A 26,064-nucleotide genomic window follows, 5' to 3' on the forward strand; every position below is an offset into this window, starting at 1 on the left:
GAAACTAGAGAAAAGGAGATCTGCTACATCAGTACCCTGAAGAGCTAGAAAATCTACCAACTATAGAGCTCAACATCACCTAATCCACCCTTTTATTATTATTACTAATTTTTTTTTAAGACTCTAAAATTACTTTCATTAAAGCCCAAGAATGGGAACATGGATGCAATAATCTAGTCCATTACCCTGCCTCAGACAGTAGCAGATGTTTCTGGGGGAAGGAAACCAACAACCAGCAGTAGACTGGTGTAGGATAATCTTACCCCCCACAACAGATCGGATCACAGCCTAGTCTTCAATAGTTAAGAGACTGGCTAAAACCAGAGCATTTAATATCCTTTGAGAGGGTTTTCTTCTCTGGCCACATCAATGATGAATTTGTTTCCAATACCCATCTTGGAGGTGAGTATCCTTCATATATCTGCTTTATGTATCAGTTCAAGTCTCCTAAAATGCTTAACATTGGAGAAAAAGCTTAAAACAGTAACTTCAAACTACCTGTTCCAAATGGAGAGAAGGACACCCAGCTTGCTGTGTATAACTTGTTCTTTGTGGAATTCACAAGTACAAGCTGCTTTTTCACAAGTACATTGCCAGACCTGTACTACTTCCATGTCTATCCATAATGCATAATAAATCATAGCAAAGCAATTGGAAATCCCAGCTCTTCATCATATTCTTAAGAAAAAGCCTAAAGACCTAGAAAATAAAATTATCTTAAACATATATTACTTAAAAATATGTATTATTTATAGTGTAACGTTGACATAACAGAAATAGAGCAAAGAGCAAGAAGATGAACATGATCCTTTAAAGGTATGTTATTAAAAAACGCCTCCAAACTCATGAACCCCTTCCCACCGCCACCTCCCAAGAATGGTTTGGTTTTGTTACAGAATGTAGGATGACTTAGCTGAGAAATAACACAGCATTGCAAGTTTCAGGGTATTTATTCTGTGATGTGAATCTCCAGATCTTCAGTCTGCAGCAGGCACAGAAATCTGTGACTCCAAATTGCTTCTAACCTCCAGGCTCCACCTCCTGAGGCTCCAGTTAAGATCCCAGTTAGAACTATTACTAAACCTGCACCTTTCCTGGCTCTTCAGTGACACCTTCTGGGATAAAAATAGACCAAGCCAATCTTCGTTTTTCTGCAGTTCTTTTTACCTGTAAGTAGGAGTCGAGTGAGACTTTTGGAAGCTAGTTGTAGAGAAATAATGAGTCCACAAAAACTGCTATGCAAATACAGCTGCCTGGCCCTGAAAAATCTCTTTGGAGACTGGGCAAGAGATTAGTCCCAGATGGCCACAAATCTGTAAGCTTTCACTTCTCCCATCACATATTTTTATTTCCTGAAATTGCTAACTGAGGAGGAAAAAAATCACACTTGAACAGCTGGATCCTCCCTATAACAGCAGTAAGGATGAAGGTGGAAGTTTATATTTCAATATCTTCCTTTTGGTGACAGTGATGTTGTCTTTGCTTGAGGGCAGGTTTTAGATGTATCTATGGTGGGACTCCAGGGCACAACTCTTCTATTTCACTCTAGCAGCACTGCAATTCCCACTTGCATGCAACCCCAGTCATAAAGGACAGGGGCACATACAGAGGTTCCCCCAGCTGCAGGGGAAAAGACATCTTTTAATCCACTCTCAGGGGAAACATGCTGTGAAGACAAGTAGGCTTTGCTAGGTAGGGTATTAACTTGAATAGGCTGGAGCTTAGCTGAGAAAATGAACGTGTTTAGCAAAGAGGTCAGTTCTTCAGCACTCACACATATACAACCCCAGAATTCAGCATTACTGTGCAAATTTACTGCCATTCAGACAAATAGAAACAGCTCATTTTCCTCTGTGCATAGTCCATTGCAAATAAATGTACTTTTGACCACTCTGTGCTCCACTGATGATCTATCTGGTACTTTTTGGTATTTCCATCCTGTATGCCCCAGTCTATATATTAATCTTCAGCTTTTTACTATCCAATCAGACATCTTGGACAACACTTCTTTATGTGTTTTTCAGCTACTGTTTCACAAAGAGAATACACAGTGGGTGAAAAAAATTATTTTAAATCTGAGATGGTCTTTGAGTTCAACACAAAACATCCTTTTGTCTGACCTGAACTAAAAAGAAGCCAGAAGGGAATCTTCTCAACCCAGGGCAGCTGGCAGTACGGTAGGGCAGGGGTGACATGGATGCTGTATTCTGTGCCCAAAGGCAGCAGGTCAGCAATTACATTATTGTGATCTGCTCCAGTGTGTAAGTTAAGCTGCTGTGTGTAACTCTTCCTGGACACTGAATGCTTTCATCAGTGCACATTTTCCTGAAGTGCTAGGGCTTCTTTGTACAGGAGGTGGTTTCCTTGTACAGGGGGTGCATCTAACATGACACGTTGGAGCACAGAGAATTTACTTGTAAATGGGGAGTGCTGAGAGCCACAGGTAAAGTTGGCAGTGTGCAAGGTAGACAATGTGATTTGTAACAAAAGCAGAAAGAAGTCACGTATCCTATGGACTTGTGCATTAATGATCCGTGGCCTTCTGCTGGAGGGATTCTAATGTAACCCATGAATCATGCATAGCTTAAAAAGAAAAGAGGACCAAAGAATTGCTGTGCTATTGGATCCCTTCATTTCTTCTCTGCAGGAGCCAAAGGCTGACCTCTTTGCCTCAGGGTTAAGTGCTCCTAAGTACACAAAGCTGAAAATAAAGGAGAGAGTGCTCTTCATTTCTGTGCTCATCCTGTGGCTCAGGAGGAATCCACTTCTCCATGTGCTTCTTTCCCGGCCACCTGGAGATCCAAGTGTCTAATTCCAAAGGGTAGGTTTGTATATCTGTTTTCACCACTGGATAAGTGAATTGCTACAATCAGCATCAATTAATGCTTGCTCCTAAGCAGATGAGGTCTTGCTAAATTGATGGGACTGGCTCTGGGAATTGTCCTCTTGCTGTGGTTCTTGGTTTGGACAGTGGAGAAAAAACTGCCGTCAAAACTCCCCTACTTCCCTTTAAGACTAGAGTATTTTCCCCTTCTTATAAATTTCCAAACACATATTCTGGCATAAGCCTGGATTTTTTTTCTTAGGCAAATCTATATATTGGAGCCCACAGAGAGCTTTGTCTGAGTATTGGGTTCTTTCCATATATTAGAGCTTATTGGCACATCTGAACACAATTTGCTGTCACCCTTTTTTTTCAGGGTTAAAAGACAAATACCACATAAATTGTAAACCTCTGTGATAACAAGAAGGCTCAGCAAAAAGATTTTTCTGGCTTTTCTATTTTAAAGAGACAGGATCTTATGATTACTGTTCAGTCATGATATTGAGGCAGCCTGACCCAACTGAGGCCCCAACACACTGCACTGTTTCTCTAAATATGCAAATGAAAGCAGCTTGTGAAAGTACAATGTTTCCAAGGCAAAACATTATGATCTACATTTGACCTCTTGAAAAAACTGCTCTCATCTGGCCTCAAGAATTTCACATGCTTTCTTTTTACAGCTCTTTTACTTGCAATTTTTGCCATAAGCTGCATCTTACTTCATACTCCTGGAAGAACTTATTCACTGGGAGCTATGGGTCAGTGCTCCAGAAAGAGATCTGGGGAGCACCTTCCCAGCCCATCTTGTCCTGCACTTTAGTGTCTCCACCCTCCAAACCAGGGTATGCCTTCTTTTTGCATGTATTCAGGAGGGATCCCCTGTTTGCTGCCTGGCCAGACCTGTGCAGGAAGGAAACACTTCTGTCCCCAGGTGTAACTGTACTAAAGGGGAGCATACTCTCTCCTCTGCACTCTGCACAGGCTGCCCAGGCTGCCCAGGCTGCTCAGGATGCCCATGTACCTCTCTGGCTCACTTGCAGGACTGTGTCAGCCATGGGAAGGCAAAATATTGGCCCAGGTAAAGCAAAACTCAGCTTAAGTGCCTCACTCAGTCTTCAGTGGTGCCCATATTTTGGTTATCAACACATGCCCTGGTGTGCTCATGCTTTGAGCACGTTCATGCTTTAGGCATCCTTTGCACAAATATTAATGAGTAGCTCAAGGGCATGGCAGCAAAGCACCAGGGTAGAACTATAACCATACTTGGCAGGATGTATCAAGCATATTTGGGTTAATGTTTGCCATTGACTATCACCGCTTATCAGGAAAAGCAGCGTGGTTTTAATAAACTTTGAAATAAGGGATAGATGAATTGTCCTGACTGCAGCAATCCAGTCATTAAACTTCTTGGGCACAGGTTATCTTTGTTTTTGCCATAGTTGTAGATTGTGAGGGACTGTAAGGTAACCTGCCACGTGCAAAGACTTCCTCCCCCTTACACAACAACATCAAGGTGTTATTTCCTAGTTTGGAGTAACCACAAAGTCAGATAAATCCTCAGCAAGGCACTGTGACTGGAAATGAAGAGAAAAATTGTTCCCTGGGCTTTGTTCAGGTGCTCTACTGCAAGTGCCAGCAAGAGGGCCTCTTCCCTCCAACAGCAAGGGCGACTGCAGGGCTGGGATCCCAGGAACAGGAGTGTAAGGCAGGAACAGGGGCAGCACCGTCTCATTGTAGATGGTACCAGTTAACCACGCCTAAACAGATGCCCTGATGGGGGACTAACATTGTGCCCACACTGGGTTAGGCCCTGAGCTTTGGAAAACATTGAGAAAAAAGGGCAAAATGCTCCAAAATCAGAGTGTGTTGTGAAAACCTAGAAACTTTGGCCTTCCCTTGTTCCCTCCACAGCTTTGAAGGAGAGAACAAGGCTGCCCTCCTAAAGAGGTGAGCAGAGTTCCCTGAGTTCTGGCAGGCTTGGTACATCCTGCATGGGCTCTGGGACAGCAGTGAGTGTCCCATCATCACTCCTTATGAGGTTGAAGGAACACAAAGATTTAAAACTTAATAATCTCTGTCGACATCAATCTTTCCAGAAGATAGAATAACAACAACAACAAAAAGCTAAATAGAAGCTTTAGCAGCAAAACTACTTCAGTAGATACTGTAGGCCTAGTGAGACTGCTAAGGAAAGATAGGAAGCATATGGAGATTCAACTTACTGGAATAAATTTGGAGACATCAGCATAGCTGCAGAAAACACCATTATCAAGTTTTAAAAATCCAAAAGAAAGAGATAGCTTTTAGTATAGAGATATGGAAAAAGGAGGAGGAGATAGGAAATGGTATCTCCAAAGAAATAGATATCTGCCTTATTTAACATGTATTTTTAAACTCAATTTTCCCCTTGCATAAATCAGTAGGAAAGTCATCTTCAGCAGCATATTTAAGTACATAATTAGCTTTAAGTAGATGCTTCATCCTGATTTAATCACATTGCTGCATTTGTGCCTAAATCAAAATGCTCTTAATCTCAGAACTACAGTGGTATAAAAGACATGTAAGAGGTCAAAATCAGATACTCCAGAGCAGAATGTAAATTTCTACTGCCAATGAGCTGTTAGAATAAATGGTGTTATCTTTTACCAATAAATTACACTGTGCTTTACTATGACAAAGAGAATTTGTCTTTTCACACATTTCCTACTCTGTTTCCCATCAGCTGAAAATGACTGCAAGAGTCAGAGCCTAAAATAGAGTCAAAATTCTTAGGACAAAAGCTAAAATGCGGCAAACTTCTTATATTACATTTAAAGATACTTAATTCATTACACAAATTGCTTCCACAAATAAATGAAGCAGCTGGTAATTGCCAGGCTGACCTGCTATTCTCAGACTGTTACTTCTGTAAAAGAATGGAGGTGGCATGCCTAAATAATAAATACTGCGATTCAGCAAAGTAGTTCAAAGTGTGTTTCACTCTCATTTAAGCGAAGCTAAGACACCCATTATGGGGTGGGTTACACCTTAACATTGCTCATTTCAGTGAAGAGTCACACATCATATTCTGGGAGTTACTAGAACTAGCAGCCTTTAAGAAATGCCTATTAAAAAATAAATGAGGAAGACAATTTCACTAGTTTTATCTACTACACAAAATAGCACCCTAATTCATTCCAACATCATGGATAGCAGAATTGTTAATCAATGTTTAAATTGCCCTATAAGACAAGATTATAAAATGATTGTTTCAGAGCTAGTTTCTAATGGGATACTTACAGAATCAGCTTGCCAGAAAGTTTCTTGGCAGTCCAGTGCTACAGATCTTCACCTTGTTTTCCCATTGCCATTCTTCAGTCAAGAGAGTCAGATTGTGATTTTCCAACACAGAAAACCCTCTTGGAATTTTCTACAGGGGAAAAAAACTCCTTGCACCCCAAAACCTTTCCCATATTCAGGATCTCTTTTTGAAAAGCTAAACAAAAGTCTCTTTACCTCTGACATAATTCAGTGAAGAAGGAAGGTAGGCTAATGTGAGCACTTCAGGCCTGTATTATTTTAAAAGCAATGCCTGCTTCACACATCCAGCTGATGCCACACTGGCTGAAGACCCTCATTGACCACAGTCCCTTCAAATCCTCTTGCCTGCACTGCCTCAAACTGGGCTCTGGGGAGCACCTCCTTTTTGTCCTCTCTCTGTGCTAGACTGAACACCATGGAGCTGCTTGGTGTTAATCAGCCCAGCACAATCACATCTCCCTGAGCAGCAAGCCCCTCTTTCCCACTGCTGTCTGCACTCTCCACAGGCACCTACAGAAGGGCCTAGGAGCAAAGTGCAGGATTAGGAGCATGGAAGAAAAACTGCCTTGGGAGACAAAAAGAAGTGAGAAGATGCCATGGGTGAGGGGAGCCACCTTGGGTGGGCAGGGAGGATGCCCACACCTTTGTGAGTTTGGGTGCTGTGCAGGAGTGGAAACATAATTATTAACAATTTACAGAAACAAGATGGTGATTAGTCCATGGCATTTGTCATTAAACCCAGATGAAACTCAGTGTGTGCAACCATTTTGGTTAATTTGCTACCATTAATAATGCATGACTAAGCCACTCCACAACATCGCTGAAATGGGAAAATATCCCTTAGTTTCGTCCCACTCATTCTAGGGAAGAAAAATGATGATAGGTATGGCATTGCACTGGGACTGTAGGAGTACAGATGGAAAATACTGCCTCTTTCCAGGAGCTGTAAGCCTTCACATAGTAAAATCTTTGAAATAATCTCTGAGCACTTAGATATTCAGGGCCTTGGACAGGCTTGTACTGCCCTGCTACATAAAGCCTGCTTTAGCACTACTTGATCTCCATCTAGCTGGAAAAAAATCTACCTCAGGAGTATTACTGCTTTGCAATAATTTATTCCACCTCACTTTCTTTCATGGGCCACAGGCCTATGGCTAGAGCTAATATGTTACAGTGCCAGTTGAAATAAATGGGGCACATGTGCAAGCACTCAGGCACCTCATTTATCCACCTGTAAAAAATTAGTTTGGCACTTATTGTTCAGTACTGGCACATGTGGAGCTGTTGAAGCTGAAAGGTTTCAATACATCTTAGGAAAAACTGCCTGCAGGCTGCTGGCCTGTCTTCTCATCCCAAGAGAGCGGTAAAAAAAGCAAAACCTCTTCTGGAGCCTGTCTGGTCTAGTAGAAAGCTCTGAAAAGAAATATAATGTAAAACAGGAGACAAGCCATCAGAGACACTCCTGAAATGCCTAGCACAAAGCTTGGACAAGGTTTTGCTCTCTGAAGCCTGCAGTGCACCAAAGCATGCACTAGGAAGCCACTCTGGGGCTATTGCTCACCCTGAGCTCAGCACTCACCTAGCAAAGTGGAAGAGAGAGTCCATCCCTTGGGTTCCAGCTGAGGGATGGGCCTACTGTGCATGCAGGTCCTGGATATAAAAGAGAGCAATGCTTTGCGTTTAAGATGCTGCTGTTTACCTGTAAACTGTGTGCCTTTCTTATCTTTACTAGAATTTTCTCTTGGCATTAGCTTATCATAGTCACTATCACAGCTTATGTTAAGCCACCTTCTTTACAGAGATTTTGGCTGCCTCCTATTTGGAGATTCCCCACCCGATTTTCCAAAGATTTTGGGGGTGAGATTAAAAACCACAAGCAAACAAACAGGGAAGGTTTTTTGTACATTAATGCTTCTGGCTTTTCTTCTAGGCACATCTTCTAGAGATGCCTTATGCAGTGAAACACAGCCCTGCAGAAGGAACCCACACCTGGAAGCATTCAGAGTCAGAACCCTGCTGGAAAGGCTTAAAGGGAGGATTTAGGAGATTTGTAAGCTTTGTGCCAGCCTTAGAATTGAGAGAAACGTCTCCCCAGAATACAGAACTCTCATTTTTCCTATAGCCATTTTCACCCTGAAAGAGCTTTTTAGTGAGAGAACATTTTTCCAGCCTGAATGACATTGGCTAGTACAAATAGAAACTAATGTAACTAAACCTTGGAATTGCAAAAAGAAAAGATAAATGACACCCCAGTGCTACCAATGATACAATTAGATGGTTTGCACATGGGATTATTAACAATAGAAGTTTTTCAAGAATCAATCCTTATGCTTTCAAGATACATGTCTTTTCAATCACCAGCTCTTATAACAGGTTCACAATAAATGAGTGCAAAGCAAATTAATGGAGAACATAACTTCATCACTTAACATTCCTGATATTGATTCCATTTCATTAACTGGTAAGTACTTTATACTCTCACAGAGAGATTTTTGTCCCTCCTCAGGTATCTAATTACAAAAATAAAAATAAATTTAAAGATTCTTCCCCTTGGAGCCTACGTTTAGATTTATTTCCAGAACTGTCCTTATTTTTTTAGTCAGGATGATGTAGAAATTATAGTAGTGAGAAGGGGATGTGACTTTTTCTGCAGGCTTGAAGTACTTGATTTGCCTGTTAGAAACACCATCTATAAAACCTGCAGTCCTCATCCTTCAGAAAGAGTGGCAGAGGAAGCCAACATATGAGTCAGGATGATATTTACTGTGCCCAAATTAGCAGTGGGTGTGTGCACATCAGTGTGGTTCTTTGAGGGCTGGCTTCCTGTTTGTGGAAGCCATTCCAGGACAAAGCTTGAGCCTTTCTGAGTCATGTTGGCCATTTCACCAGGGTTACACCCATTCTGAGCTGTGTTTCAGCCAGAAGATGGTTGTCTTGCAGTACAACAGACACCATGAGGACAGCTTTTCTGTCAGCCCAACCGGAAAGAGGGACACTCTGGAATCATTCTCCATGGCTCTATGACTTCTCTGGCACTCAAGGTATCCTCTGCAGAGCAATCTTGCTAAGTCTAAATAGCTTTGGATTTCAGCAAAGCATAAAGGCTTTCCCAAGCAGAGCAGATGAATAAAAAAGCAGGAAGACTAAAAAACATGTCCCTGGTGAGATAAAATTACTCGGGTCTACAGGTAACTTAATTCCTGATAAGAAAGGATATATTAGTCAAGAAGATTTGAGGTGTATTGTGATAAGTCTTCTTTCCCCCCCTCTTCCCTGAATTATTCTCAAAATCAACACAAATTTTCAAAGTGTTTTGCTGATTTTCAATTAGCTTTTTTTGCCGAATGAGATTCACTCACTTCTAGCCCTGGCAAAATAACTACAGGAAATTGCTTCTTTCTGCTGCTCTCCACAGCAAGTGTTTATATGCACAGAAATGAGCACATTTTTCAGAAATGGAAATCATCCAAGAAATTAAAGAAGTACAACATGTCTTAAAAGACTAAATACTGCTCCAGTATTTTCAAAACAATATGCAAGATCTGAGGTGTGTGACTCCTACTGGAACTAGGAAGAGTCACAACACTGCAGTACAGTTCTTTGAGATGAACATGTCTAAGATCTGATTTCACTAAGCTTTAAGCCAGCACTTCCCTGCAAGAGTTCACAGCTTCCTGGGAGTACAGAGAAGAAAGCAAACAAACAAAACCACTGAAGAGAAAAACCTCTGAATAGCAAAGGTAATATGTAAAGGAAAGGTAAACAGAAATGACAGTATTATTTGCATACATTGCCTTGAAAATTGGCAGTGATCAAGGTAAGACCTTTTAAAGAAAGGCTAATCTGAGTTGTTTTAAATTCACCTCAGGTATGAGCTGTGACTATATCTACACATATTTTGACAGAGACAGACTGACAAAGTTGAACCCTTTTTTTAAGTTGAACCCTTTTATATACACTTAAGTATATGTTGTAAAGAATAAACACTTGGAGTGAACTACAGGTATCTGTAGTCATACAGTCAGTAGTGTAAAAACCCCAGTTAATGCACAGCAACCCACACCTTCACAGAGCAGTTAATCCTGTTTTAAAAAGGGCATCACTGGCGGCTACAATATTTTGCTCTCTCACTGACGATTAGAAGATTCCTACGAACCAGAAGTCTAATAAAACTTCAATTAAAAAGTCTGTCAGATAGTCTGACAAGGTAAAAGAACTTCTGTAGAGTTAAAAATTTGTCTGGAAGGCTTTTCTCAGATGATGTTTTAGAATTATTTTCATTAAAATGAAGATAATTTTATGATTGACCTCAATGGGAGTACATTCCCATTAAAGCCAAATATTTTGAGAATGTTTGTTTGTCATATTCAAGTGTAAAATTACTGATCTTTAAGGGAGTGTTATCAGAAAGAGAGCTGAACTTCCTCCAGTGATTTAATTTGGTCTGCAACAAATCTCACTAAAAGAGACAGTTATATCCTGGATATAACTTTCATGCAGGGGTTCACCAGATTTCACATCTCTACAGGAAGACCTTTTTTAACTGAAGGAATTTAAAGCAAGTCCCCCAAAAGGGAGCATGCAGAAACTGGTTTGATTGCCTTTTTTACCAGCAAGGCACTAGACAACACTGCCTGGCATATTGCTGCACAGACTGACAGCCAGCTGAGAAAGAGCTGGGTATAAGACCTGACTTTGTATTTCATTGGAAAATCGTCCTTCTTATGCCAAAGGTTTCTTCCCCATCTTAAAAACAATCACATCAAGGAGATAAAGCTGGATTTTCCTGTAACACTGAAAAAAACTAATGAAATTAATTCTTGCCCCACTGTTGACTTACAGATACAGCAAAATTCAGTGTCTAAAACAGTAATCTCAGAAGACATGAGGACTTCCTAAAGGGAGTCATGGTAGAGTTTCTCCCTCTTCCCCACCCTACCTGCTCCAGAGCCAGCTCTTCATTTCTGGGTAAGTACTGGGAACAAATAGTGATAGAACCTCCTCGGCAGGATCCTCTGTTCTGTGAGTAGCTGATATCTCAGCTGCAATCTCAGAATTGCTGTGGATTAGGGACAGCTATCCTTACATTCCCACCACAGACTCTGCACAGGGCCATGGAGCACACACTGTCACACCAGGGTTGAGACTGTAGTCTACCACAATGAGTTTTTACTTTGTCAAATAAACTATGACACTGACAAATATTATCTAATAAAAACATTTCTAGTGTGACACCAAAGAAGAGGGTTGCAAGTTTAAATGTCATGGCTAAGGGTACATTGCTCTTCAAAGCAGAGGGAATATGAAGTGAAAAGAAGCTAAAAATCAAGCTGCAAAAATATTAGTGCTTCTAGGCATGTCCAGAAACAACTAAAGAAAGGATTGTGTTTCGTTTGATAGAAGACAAGGGCTCAGCTGCCCAAATTGAAAATAACTGAACTCCATTTCTCTGAATTTACTTCACTACATTGCTGGTTTATGTCTGCCTGGCTTAAATCCTGAAGCAATTGGAAATCATTTAAGTAGAATAATTCATGCTACTAGCACTTGATAGTTCAGTTTGGTGAGTTTGTAAGAGTTTTTTGCAAGAGAGCTTACACTTGGCCTGAATTTGCACATTTAGACCTTTATTGGGACCCGTGTCTGAGCACAGACTGGTGTGTTCCCTCTGTGAACACCCCAGGAAACCATAAGGCAAAAAATGAATGTGTGAGAACTGATGTTTGACATTCCTAGGCCAGGGGCCAACCTGGCAAGCACAGCACTTGCAAGGCCCAAGCAGAAAAGGTTTAAACTTTACCTTAGCAGCTGCAAGGGCTTTTGAAATCCTATCCTCTGGAAATCATAACCTATTTCTTCTCTGCTTCTGGCAGAGCACACACTCCTCTTGGTAATAAAGCAAAGCATCTCCAAGGAATTCACAACCACTGGAAAAAAGTCTAATGTAAAGTAGCAATTTAATTTACAGAGCTCCTGATAAAGGTCTTTTACTTTGGGATATGACATAAGGTTGTTGCTAACAAGACAACACACTTAACCATGAATAAGGTGTTTATAAAATTCCTTGACTACAAATACAGCACAGCCAAGGCCATGAATAACTGTGCTCCAAACTGGGCATCTTGCCCAGTTCCAAAATTTGATGCCTTTGGCCCTCCTGCTCCTTTTGCAGGGTGTACTGGCACTGCAGGCAGCCTTGCTTTCCCTGTGTCAGTCCCCTCCAAAGTGGAGCCTGGTTGCAATCCCACATTTGCTGAGGCATGTGGAAAACAGCAGCTGCACACACCAATGGGCCAAAAAGCCCAGAGCCAGCTAGTCTGGGCAGTCCTGGTGAGCTGCCTCCTGGAAATCACTAGTAACCTACACAAAGATACATCCTAGCAAAATAGAGCCTATTATCTTTAAAAATAGTTCTTTCCACTGACCCCCACACCTGGGAGCAATGAGCAGGTGTATGGAAAAGAAGCAAGAGTCTCAAATGGGCCTGAAACATGGTGAAATGCTTCCTCAGAAAGATATTCCAGACTGTACAGTGGATTTTGGGCTTCATATTCAAAGTCTGCTAACTTACATAAATCCTGATATTTCTGCTAACTTACATAAATCCTGATACTTCTGCAATTCATGTTTGGTCATGTTCAAGTCTGCTAATAATAAGGATAAAATTTTTTCACATTGGGTCCTCAGTTCTTTAGCGGTTATGGACTCCAAGACTTCCCTTCAGCTTTCCATTCTTAATTTTATAAGATTATGGAACTCTTGGAAAAAATACTAGGTTTCTTATGCCAGAATAAATGAAGGTCACTACGTATAAGGAATCAACTTGTTTTTGAATCTATTTGTGTATCAAAAGAGGGATCCAGACAGAAGAGTACATGTATTTCAAGAGAAAATTAATAGTATACTTCTAATATTCATTAGAAGATATTCATTATGTATAGAGTCAATTTTGTAAGGCCACATAACATCATTGGTCGTAGTCTGTTTTTTTGTTTGGAACAAGGCAGAAAATGTCACTGAACTCATACATATGTATGTTATAATTTACAAATACCATACATCATCTTTATTTAGCAATTGTAAGAGGTGAAGGGTCCCCCACAAGCACTGGTAAGTTGTTTCAGTGATTGATAGTCCCTTTCATGTAAAGATTACATTTATCAGCTTATCCTCCACCCCCACTGCTGACTCTCAGGCAGCAGAACCTGTGATGTGCTGTTGTCTCTGATAAGGGAACCCTCAGCAGGATGCAGAGATAGGTGAGGTAACCCAAGCACAACCAGCAGCCTGCACAACAATATCAGCCTCCTGATACTGTTCCCCTCTGGACCATGTTGTTCTTGTGAAGCAAGCTAACTAACCCACATTTGGGGATGATCTAAAGTGGTTATACTGCTCCTGGTACCCAGAAACAACAGCCAAGGGAAGCAATTTGAATGTTCCTACACAGCATCCTCTCATGGCAACATACACTGCCAATATCCACAGGCTGCAGGCAGGTGGCAGGGGAAAGGAACTTTTCCCAGCACATTGGCAGGAGTCAAGAGAGACAGCTCCCAGACTGGAGTCTTTGGTAAGAATACTCCAAAAACCAGCTGCACCTGACTTCTTTTGTCATGGTACTGCTCAGCTGGTTCAAATGCTTGAGGAAAACTCCTTCCTCTTCTTACATCATAGCACAGAGATAAGGCCACACCTCATTTTCTTCCTGCACCCACCTCCAGCTGAGCCAGACAGCCCTGGCCCAGCAGCCACCTTCTGCTCCATGCAGCCTCTGACCCACATGTCATCTGCTGCCAGTGCTTTTGCTGCTTCCCTCCAGGTCATTGCCCTCCCTCTAGAAGCACATTCCCTCCACCTTGAAAATCTTGAGAGTCTGATTTAAAACGGCCTCTGTCAGCATTTACTGCTGGCAGCCTGACCCTCAGCTGACAGCAAAGCATGCAGTTCTTTCCTTCCTCCTCCCAAATCCTGCTCTATGTATGTATTTGCAGTAATAATAAAAAGCTCAGGCACCTTCCCCATCACTATTCAAGATGTTATAGCAGCCACAGGAAAAAGCCTTTTCCTCTCTGATTCTGCTGCTCACTGAACATCTGCTCCCTGCTTGTCCTCACTGCTGCCCAAATAGACTTCTGTAACAAAAGCCAATCAACCTGAGGTAGTTACTAAAGGAGTCAAAGAAGACATGATTTGGTTAGATCACAGTCTGATTGCAGTTCTGAATCTGCATCAAAACTCGTGATGAAATCTTGTTCCCATCTATTTAGTAGATTATAATAGCAAATGTGTTTCCAGCCACTTTTAAGCATTTTTAGAATATTTAGATATTTCTCTGCAGACCCTTTTCAAGGGAAGAACTCTCTGAAGTCTCTTTGCTCAAGAGGGTCTGAACATACACTGCACCCTTTTGTGTTGCACCTCACTGATCCTTGTGCATGCAAAACCAGACATCCTCTCTTCAGGAGGGTGCCATTTTCTTATCTTTCCCAGAGATTCTGAGGATGTGACCAGCAGTCACATGCAGTCAGTATATGGAACTCTCCCTGGAGATACAAAAACACATCTGCAGTCATTTCAGCTCTGGCAGCTCAGATGAATCTTACTCTGCATCCAGCCATGGCCAGGACAGAAATGCCTTTTTCAGAGGAAGCTGGTGAGCTTGGCAAAACACATTCTCGTGGATCGCGAGGGACAGGGGATGAGCAAATCCCAGGCTGGCAGAACAAGGAGCATCGAAGTAGAAAGCTGCACATCCTGCCAGTGATATTTTGATGGGTGAATTTGAGGCCAAGCTGAACAGGCTTGTCTCAGCCTTGCACTGCAGTCTGGGCAGCCTGTCACACCTCCAGACTGGTGATATGTTCTCAGCACTGGCCCTTGATCAGACTTTCCTGTCATTTCCCTGGGCCAGTACTCCAACATCTGGCCAGAAATGTCTCCTTTACCACATGGAAAAGACTGCTAACATACATAGAGTTAGTCTTGTATATTTGCTAGTTATGCTTAAGGAAATGAGGGAGAAAATTAAAAATGTCTTTCTTTTGGGAAGGGACAATCCATATTTAATGCTACATTATTTCTCTTATGAAATCCTATTTTATTCTTGTGTAATTTTGTGAAAGAAAATTGGTTAAAGTTCCAAATGGCCCAATTCTCTGCTGCAGAAAATTGGTAACTTCTCTGCAAGCACCATGTATTAACTTACAGTTGAATGAAGCTGAAATGTCATTTGTCCCTGCAAGTGACCAAGAGATGTCATTGATACCTTCCACTGGGTGGTGAAATCAACTGGCTTTGGCAGCACCCACCAAGTGATGCCAGGTAAATTCCTGCAACTTGGTCTGAGGTTGCTTTTTTAAAAAGCTTTAGATATTTATCTTATTTTGAGACAAGGACAGGCTGCCTCAGCTTGCCTCACAGATAACAGGTCAGGATAACCTTAAGGTTGCCCTTAAGAGTTTATTTTCTTTTAAATGAAATGGCCCTACAAATGGCTTATTAAAGTGGCATCAATTTAGGAATGGTTTCTTGCAGTAAAATTTTGTATTTCCATGTGGGGTTATGCATTTCTGGTTTGTGCTCAAGGAGGAGGAGGAGGCAGTTAAAAAAAAAGAAAGAGGAGTGAACTGAATATTCATGGGTAGGATAAAGTAACATCCTTCTCCTGAAGCAATGAAACCAAACAATATTTAATGGGATTTAACTTCATCTCATATAATCTTACTAATCTACTATACAGTGATATTTTCTTCAAAAAAAGCAAGATATTACATTGTTAAAAATGCCTTTTCTTAGTTTTTCCTAAATCTGTTTTACTCTTTCTGGTAGCCAAATAAATTAATTTCAATAAAGCAGCAATATATCAAGTCTCAGTAATATATGTATTGGGGGAAATTGGTTTCATTGTTTTAGGAGTTTGAGTTTTTTAAAAAGATGGTTCTTCCCTGAGAAATTTGGCAACCTGTCTTTGAGCAGAGGGATTACAATATTACAAACAGATTATGTTTGTTTTGCTGCCCCACTGATGATGTCTCCACAAATTTGCTTTGTTAAAAACAAAGGTAAGATACAGAAAAGGGAGCACACTCCTTTCCCGGTTAACTACCACAGCCACATCTGCATCTCCTTCTCTCTAAACACTGCGGACAAGGTGTCTTGCCAGGAGAAGTGATCAAGTCTAGAAAGATTCTGTGCACTGATGCAGCACCTCCTTACCTCCCCACAGACCACCCAACATGTTTTGCATTTCCTCCAGTGTATCCAACAACCACCAGAGGCTCTGAGGATCACGATCTTGGTGATTCCAAGCACAATCATGCCAACCATCCCATGCATGCCACAGCCTCCATCTCAAACAAACCTGTTCGCCTTTGAGAGCTGTCCCCCTTTGCTGAATTTTGCTGAAATGTTAGTGCTTCATGGACAACAGAATCACAGAATGGTTGAGGACCGCTGGAGGTCATCCAGAGCTCCAGTCATACCCTGCCATGGTTCTACAAGCAGCTGTAGGGTCCCTGCAGCCATGGACAAAAGAAGCTCTTCACCAGCTATCTCCTTCTGTGTGCAATTTAACATAAGTTTTCTGATTCATGAGCCCCTTGGCTAGTTTGTGCGGTCTTTTTAGGAAACCTTTCAGAGCTTTCCTTTTGCATAAGGATTGCATAAGCTTTAACTTCCTAGGAAACTGGGCTAAAAAAATTCCAAGCATATTAAGTGTCACATCTAAGATTAGAGCCTGCAGGCAGAGATATGTAAACCGAATGTGTGCTAAGAAGGAAGCAACAGTGTAATTTAACCCAACTGGCTCCCTGTGAGCTCCTGAGAATCTTTCACAGATTTTAGACCTCTGATGGACTCTGTAGCATGCAGGAATGTGCGAATCTTAGGTTTAGTATCAGGCCCTGGGCACAGAAGAGCTGAAGGACTTGCTTTAATTTACAGGCACTGTCACATCCTGTGATAACTAATTTCATTAATAGGCCTGATATCAAGCTCTCATTACTAAAGGACAGTGTCAGAAACAGCAGAAATTGCTCTCATTACACTTCTGCTCCACCTAGACCAATACATACTCTGCTTCCATGCTGGCAGGACCGCCAGTATCAGGAGAGCAGCTGCACCCCTTGCTATGCTGGCAAGATGAGCCTCCTTGGAGACCAGCAAAGGCAATGTACTGTGAAGTTGCGTGTGAGGACCTGCGCTTTTAAGGATAAGGAACACTCTGCACGGCAGCCAGCTGACCTACATTTACAGCTGAAGATGTGAAGCTGACCCACAGGGACTTCTGTCTAACCTACAAACACAGAAGGAGAACTACTCCTAGAACTACAAACTGAGCAGCAGCAGCAGCATGGGGACAGGCTTTTCCTACTCCCATGTGTAAGAAGCAGACCAGATCAATGTACCATGGAAAGCCAGTGCCAGCAGGGAAGCACATCCCAGGGCAACTCCTACTGCCTTGATACGCCTTGCTGCAGGGAGAAAAGCACAGTTTTACTGTGTGGAGGCAAACAGAGTGAGCAGTGAGATGGCAGCCTGGGCCAAGCTGGGCAAATCAGGCCCTGGGGTCCCATTGCAGGCAGTAAAGCTGCAGCAAAGCCAGTGCTGCTGGGCTGTCTCTACTGCCAAGCTCATAGCATCAGAGCTCACACAAGGAGCAGCACCAAGCCCCAGACACAGCTCGCCACGTGAGCAAGGGTAACCTTCAAAAAACAAAAGGGACAAACAGTGCATTGTAGGGTTGCTAGGCCATAAAGAGAGGAGAGGAAGAAAGGGAGAGAGGCACAACCTTCCCCAGGCACAGTGGTAATAGTTGCATTAGCAGAAGAGAATCACACACACTTGGGACCAGATTTTTAACCCCCACCAACAAAGTAGCTCTGTTTAGATCAGTACAGTGCTGCTCCACAGTGTTTGAGGATCTCCCTATTGGCATAAATCAGCCTTTAGAAAAAAACAGAGTCCCAGTTAATTTGCTGAGTCCTTCCCCCAACACGCAGATTTTTCTTGAACAGAGCATTCCCTGTCCCACCGTGGAGATGCAAGGTCACATGACAGTTAAAGAGTACATGAGCTCTTTTTCCTACAGTGGTAAAGGAAAGATGTAAAAGAAAATCTGAAAGTTACTGCAAGGCAGAATTGCATATCCTAAGCCCACCTATAAAAGACAGACTGTAAGTGTTAATTAAACTTCCCTGTGTATAGTTCAAATACATCACACCATTTCATCCCTGAATGACAGCTCCATACTTTGGAATTTTATGAGACAAAACCAGAGCAAGGAATAGCTCTGTAAATGTATGTAAATAACCACAGAAGGAAACAATCAGTAATAAAGTCTGGATAGAAAGACATCTACCAGAATACTCAGTATTAATTCCCTCTTAGTTTCATTTTGCAGAAATCTAACCATTATTTATCTAAACTTGACACAGACAAGACGTTTCCTGGGACCATGCAGACGCAATAACCTGGGAGCCAGTACAGCTGAACTGCAGCATGAAGCAGGGACTGACTGCTGAGACACAGCCACGTGTCTTACTTGCAACTCAGAGCCTGTGTTGGTGCAAGTTGCTGCAGTGGGTGTCTATATTTATCACACTTGATTGGGTCATGTTTGTTGTCTTGGTTCTCAGGTAGAAGTCACCTCCATACAGGATATTCATGGCATTTCTGTGACATTCCAATGGAAAGTGCGATGCCCATGTATTGGAGCCAACATGGGACCTCAGCTTAAGCGCAAGTTATTCATGTTTTCATGCATCATATCTTTGTCCTTCCACCCAGCCAGAGCCTTGTACCATAAAAAGGGGATAAGAAGATAAACACTTCCTGTTTTTTTATATATTAAACTTTGGTGTCCACCATATTAAATAAGATCAAAAGGAATGAGATTTGGTTTGCAGACCAAACAACAGTATTTAATATGAAAACCTAATCTGCTCTGGTAAAGGCTCCTTGAGGAAGTTCCTGTTTCCTGTTTCATGGATTCTGGAAAGTAATTCAAGCAATAGAATCATGGAATCATGGAATATCCTGAGTTGGAAAGTATCCACAAAGACTAATGAGTCCAGCTCCTGGCCCTGCACAGGGCAAGTTCTCGCTGTTCCTTTCCTGAGAAAAGTATGTTTTCCTACCATGCTTTTTTCCAAGCACAATCTTTTCTATTACAAAGATTGAGGCAATTATCCATGACTGTCCCTGACAAATCTTATCAGTTCAGCAAGTCAATTCCAAGTTTTACTCCTCACAGATTTCAGCAAGTTCATGATCAGCAATGCTTTTTGGCCAAAGTTAGGCCGTTTTTGCTTGTAGGAAATAGACATTTCTATTCATTCAAGGAAGATGGACTAGAAAAGCATTTCAAAAGTGATTACAGGATTCAATACCATAAGCCCCTAAATGACTTTTAAAAGCTAGAAGGTCAGAGGCTTTAAAGCTCCTTTTGCCAACTTTTAAATATTTTACCCTAATCTTGAGCTACAACAATTTACAAGAACTTGAGGAGATGACAGATCATTCCACAGTAAGGAGCAGCCTGTCAGACATCATTTTTGTTAGTAACCATCTCCTCTAAGAAGAGAGGTATTGACCAGCATATATTCCACATGGCAAATTACATATTCACTAAAACCTATATAGCCATCTGGATTTATGAAATGTTGCAGGACTCTCTCAAGGGAAAACAAAACAACAGGCATATAATCCTTCAGTAGTCTAGCCTGAAAATTACAAGCCTGTAACACCACACAGAGCGTTTTCCTCAAAAAAATCCTTCCTAAGAATCCAGCTGAAAAGAGAAGCCAGGTATGTTGGGGAAATCTTTTATATATTAGCACTACAGTATTGGCTAAAAGTTCACATCCCTCCTTGTTGCTAGTGCCTTATATCTGAGTTCCATGAAGCAGCAAATTAAACGATTACACAATCCTTTAAAGTTCCCCTCATTTCAGTTTTCTATGTGGAGAAGAATTTTTTCAGCTTTGTGCCCTGTACTAGCTCTCCATTGTGTGAGCCTATTTTAGCCTAGATTCTCAAAAATTGCCACATTTCAATGGTTTATTCACCAAAGGAGCAATGCCCATCTGGACACACTTAGCTAGCCGCATTTCATCAAACACATGATATGATCCTTGGTGCAGAAATGCGCCATCTGCTTTGGGGTTTAAGCTTTCATATTGTGCCCATCTTTTGCAAAAGGGTTAAGGGGACACAACTCTTTGCTTATATGGGGTCATGGGTAGGTGAGTCTATGCAGTTTTGCCATTTGTTACTGCCAAAGCAGAAGCTGAAACTACTCTGGGGATGCTGATGGTGTTGCAGTTGCAAGTGGCGACAGGTTGCTGTCATACTGATGAAACTTTCCCAGGAGATTCCAACAGGCTTTCCCTTCCCCCTGCTTCCATCCTGCATCTCCTTACCCCTGGAAGGTTCACATGAGCAATGTGAGGGAGGAAACCTCTTGTGCTTCACCCATGCTATGTAAACACTTCAATTTATGTTAAAGGCATGAGCTGTGCATAATCATTATCATTTTTTGGTAGGAACACCCAGAAGGGTCCCAAACACTGTCTGCCCACTAAGATCAAAGTGGCTACAAGAGCTACACCATCAGTACATGAGCTGCTCTGGAGAGGTTCTGTCACCCTCCATCTGTTGTGACTGTGGGTGTAGAAAAAAAGAGTGTCACCCAGCTCCTGTTTTCTCCCAGATTACAGTGCTCTGCAGATAATAATGAGCAAACTCCAGCAAGCTTTGCTTTCCAGGATGGTATTTCCATGGAGACATTCCTGAATGTCTCCAGCTGGTGTCCTGGCTATGGACTTCAGTTTTGCTTCTAGAAGGTGTGGTAAATAATGTGACTAAAAGCAAATAGGTTGTCTTTATTCCAAGAGATATGTGTATCAGGCTGGTGGGTTTTTTGATGATGTATATTTCTCACACACTAAGAAATTCTAATTTCGCTTTGCCTTGCTTTCTAAATTTCTTCTCTGGTTAGTTTTTATTTATCCCTGTATGCCAGGCATCCTGGAATCTGGACTGTGCACCATGGAAAAGCCATCCTCACATATTCTGTGGAAGAATGGAATTTGCTAGTGGGAAAAAGAGCCTTCCTGTGATCAGGAACTTGAAGAGGTTGCTGCTCTGCTGCTGAGGTGGGTGCAGCAGACTGGAAAAATCTGAGCTACCTAGGGTACCTTCTCCTGGTAGTGTCCATTCCCTTACTCAAGACAGTGTTTTGCTCAGAAAGCCCAGATCAAATGTTAGGTTCTGTATTCCCTGAAAATAAATCCCTTACTGTTGCAGAAGCTGCAGAGCATGTGATCAAAGGATGCCATATGGGCCATTTATTAACAATGAAAAATGAATGCACCATTTGTCAGGCTGTAATTGAAACGGAAGAACAATTCCAGTTTTCACTCCCACTGTTGATCTGGCTATCTGTATCACAGTGCATAAACAGTTTCTTGCCTTATTACTCCTAGCATGAATCCACAGCACATTAGGATTACACATGGATATTGAGAGTAAATATTTCATGTTATGACTCAATAACATGCTGGTATATATGTAAGCATATTGCCTGCCAGCTTCCTACTTACATACATGTTAATGGGATTATGTTTATATACATACACAGAAATACAAATTCACATCCAAGCTCACCAACAAACCAAAGATAAAAATAAAACCACTGCAGACAGTTTACATGTAATTCTGAATTCCAAGTGTTTTCAAATACTACTGCAGTTTGCAAGTCCACATTCTAAAGGAACATGCTGTAAGAGCATTGCGCAAAAACTATTTTGTCAAAATACAAATCAATATATTTCCACTTTCTTAATTCAGGTCTTAATCCAAACCCAAAACATTTCCAGATAAATGCTTTCTTAAGTCAAAGAATCATAATTTTCTCTTGGTTTCATTTCTATTAATTTCAATTCATTTCAGAATTGCCAAATATAATAATTAACAAAGATCACAAGCTTTATATTTTTAGTTGCCTCCTCTACTTTTCTCCATTTTCTCCCCTCAAAGTAAAATGTCTAGAATTGCCCTTATCTTTTATCTACTCCAACAAAACTAAGAAATTTCCAACATTTACAAGCCTGAGGGAGGCAATTGGGGTGCAAAGCACCACACCAGACTGACAGCAGGGCAGAAAATCTGAAACAGTAAAACAGAATCTGCCATTCTGTTTTGAGGCTGGCTGCAGTCATGGCCTTCCCACTGCTACAAGCTAAGGGCCAGGCCAGGAAAGGCAATTCATCCCATGTGACTGATCCTCATCTCCTGCCCTGCCACAGGACCCTGGGCCACCCTTGTTTCCCTGGGACTGCTCACAGACACCAATCAGGCAGGCACAAGGGTACTCCTTGGGTGTCCATTCCATCCATTCTACAAAGTGAGGCTACCTCTACCTTTGGCTTGACAATGACAGAAATCACCAACATTTTGTCTGTTGTGGCATGTAGAGTCATAGCAAAGGCTCAAAAATAAGTGAGCAGCCTGTATTCAGCTCTTTCAGGGTTACTGTTTTGCTGGAACACACTAACAGTGCATCAATAACAGGGTTTCAAAAAGCCCTATGAATAATCAAAAGAATCACTCGTTCCCCTCCAAATAGATTGCATCCTACTTAGTGGCAAAGCTCCATTTCTATCATGGGTTACCTTCAATGCATCTCATTTAAATCTAAAACTAGCAAAATTCACATCTTCACGCACAGCTTCCTCCCCTTTTATTTCCCTTTTCAGTATTACAACTGTAACAGCCACAGATTGCAACTCCACAGATGCATGTCTGACATTAATACAAAAAACTTCTCCAGGAGGACAAACAGGAACTGAGCTGGTATGTCAATACTATGTTTTTAACATTTGTTAAACTTTAATCTTAACCTGAAATAAGGTCTAATTCAGATTCCACCAGAAAATCCCAGGGAATCACAAACACATCTATAAAACTAGGTATAAAATGGCCCCATCTTCCATATAATGACAGAGCCTGGCATTTCTAGAAGGGATGTTTGAAATCCAATGGGTATGAATGTCAGCTTCTCATGGCTCTCTTGGAAGCCCCAGCCAGAAAGAACAAGAGCAGTAATGGTGCAGAAACACAGGAACAAGCAAAAACATAGTTTAGACTATTTAGAGGGCCAAATAAATGTTTAGAAGACATTTAGAACCAAAGAGTTTGTCAATGCTATCTGGCAAAATTGCACAAAACTCCTACTAAACCATATTTGCTGCATCATTTCTCGTTAATACAAGGTCCTACTTCACTCTCATAACCACAGGTGGTGACAGGGCCACCTGACTTCATGTCATGTGCCATGTGCCATTCCACTTGTCATGGGAGCCAGTTCAACAAGTTATTTCCTTCTGAGCTGAAATAGAGATGGAATTTCACGAAATCAGGCATCTCCTCTTCCCCACTTGGACATACAACTACAGCTGCAAATCAATGTTCATGTCTGTCCTGCACCTACAAACTTGGCCCTTCCCAGAGTACTCAAACTTGCCAGAGTACTCAAAACACAACTTCAATACAGTTTGGAAAGGCAACTGGCTGTGGTGCAGGTGATTCCAAGAGGCTATAGCCTGCCCCATGCCATCCATTTCTGACTCCCTAAGCAACCCACTGCATGCCAGGCCAGTATGGTAATGCAAAGCTATTCCAGTCAAGGCAAATCATGAAGCTGCTCAGGTTCCTCCTTGGCCCTAAGGAAGAAGAATGAAGAAAAGCATCATTGCCATCAACAGTTGTGCTATGCACAGCCCAGGAGAACAAAACATTGGGAAACCTTTGGGGATTGTGTATAGCTTTACACACATTTAATTTAATATTTTAACTCTGAGGAAGCTATATTGTCCCTATGCCACTATGTTCAGCAGGGATCTGTTTGCAGAAAACACTGACACCCCACTTCCTGCACCACCTCTCTTAACAAAAAAACCTATGAAATGTTAGAGAGGTATTTTGACCAAGTACAGTGATAAAATGCAGTTTCCCAAAGCTGTCAAAAATACACATTTTTAAACTCCACTCGAGTATCAGGGGCCCTGCAGGTTGTTAGAATGAAACTCAGGTTATTTAGTGTCATTTTTGAAGCAGCAGGTATGATGCACTCTCAGGATTAGCTGTATCTTTGTCTATTACAGGGCTGCTGCAGTCTAAAAAGCTGCATTCCTTCATTCTGTTCCAGTGCTGCTGGTCAACCATCACTTCCTTAGGTAGCAATATTTTTGGGGGCTCTTCAGAAATGTTTATCCATACAGCTATTTGCAACTGATACAGGTGCAATGCAGTATCCTGCCACTTTGAGCACCACACACTTTGGGGGCTACATTAAAAACATTCCTTTCCTTTACTCTGCCCTATTTTTGCTCTGTGGCAAAGCACAACTTGCAAAACGATCCATAGCATCAAACTTCACAGAAGTTACCCTTAAAAAAGAAAGGGCAAGATTAATCAGCAATTTTTAGAAGACTTGAGCAAATATTAGCAAGCAGCTCTGGTATTTTGAGTTTCCACTAGCAAAATAATAAAACCAAAGAAAACATGTTAATATCAACATCTCGCAGCTGCATTTTACTCTCTCATGGCTAAAAGCTTAAATCAATGTGTTGCAGCACAGGAAATAACCAGAGTAGGACACAAACGCAGTGTTTTAACTAGGATCATTGCAACAGTTAATCGAGCATTTTGTGACAGCAAGCCATTTACCAAGTACATTTTCACATAATTAAGCAGCAAACGAGTCACAGTCCGCAGAAGCTGCACATATAATTGTGTCAGCAATTAGATCATAAAGCACTTCACGCATATAGACGTGGCTATACGGACCTGTCTTTCTATACTCACCGTGCAGCAAGGCATGGGTGTTACGTTGGTCTCAAAACAATTGCTTTAGAGCCCCAGGCAGAGCAGCCTTCCTCTCACTCTCATCTCGGGCAAGTCAGTGCTTCTGGAAGGTGGCCAGGCAAGATCAGATTCATCAGCCAATAAAATTGTCTAAAGCTGCCGTTCCACAGGAGACCGTTCCTCCGGCTGCAGCCTCAGGAGCAGCCAATAAAGGAGAAAATCAGCATCAGAGTGCAGGCGAGCATTTTGCCCCATGCTAAGGGTCTGCTTGCCAAAACTCCAGCTTTCCCCTGCCTGTGCTGTTGTACGCAGTCATCCTGCATGGAAAACAACTTGCCTGGCTAAAATAGGTGTACAGCTATTCTGAACACTGACAAGGGTAAAGCAATCAGCCAGGCAGGTGCCTCAGGAGCTGGGAAGCAATACAGTGGCATTCAGAGCCACGGATTCATGCTGCTAGAGGAGTACCCCAACAGACCTAGCTTGTTGTGGGCACTGGGAATTACTGCTCACACAACACAGCTTTGCTCAAAGACACACAGTTCATGGTGGACAATGTGGAAACTGTGAAAACCTTACCCCTATTTTATCTTCCAGAGCTGGACCCTGCTGCAGTGGCTGCGGGAAGCCATCCTGTCCTCAGCCCCACGTGTTTGTCCTGGGCTTCATTGCCATTCAGAGGAGCCCTTGATTTCACCCTGCCAGTCCTACAGCAGCAGCAAAATATCCCAGTGTGCAACAACGCTTCACACAGGAGCTGTATGACACCCCGGGATCCTTAGGGCTTGGCTTTCCTTGGAATAACACAAAAAGACAGGAAAAAAAATAAATCAGTCCTACTATGTGTTTTCTAACCAACAGTAAATCCTAAAGGTGGCAAGGCATTTGTGACAGCTACACATGAAAGCAAGTCAAGAAAGGCCTTTGGAGATCTTTACTTGTAATTTAACAATCTGAATAAGACCAAACCTATGTGTTATCAGTCTGAACACACATATTTTGACAGCAGATGACACATTTTTGCCACAAAATCTTAGTAGAGAAAAAGCACAGGTGGGCTCTGCACACTA

At 41.8% G+C, this 26,064-nt stretch overlaps 1 protein-coding gene across 1 annotated transcript in view; it reads right to left on the reverse strand.

The window, feature by feature from the left end:
* The window catches only part of OSBPL5 (oxysterol binding protein like 5), a 174,877-nt gene extending 149,614 nt beyond the window's left edge, over nt 1-25,263 (reverse strand). Inside the window, exon 1 of the mRNA XM_033062344.2 lies at nt 24,995-25,263. Coding sequence (XP_032918235.1) covers nt 24,995-25,009 — 15 coding nt within the window. The 5' untranslated portion in view covers nt 25,010-25,263. The remainder of the gene's footprint in view (nt 1-24,994) is intronic.
* Between the last annotated feature and the right edge of the window lie 801 nt (nt 25,264-26,064).

This window comes from Catharus ustulatus, chromosome 6, assembly GCF_009819885.2.
Source record: "Catharus ustulatus isolate bCatUst1 chromosome 6, bCatUst1.pri.v2, whole genome shotgun sequence".
NCBI lineage: Eukaryota > Metazoa > Chordata > Aves > Passeriformes > Turdidae > Catharus > Catharus ustulatus.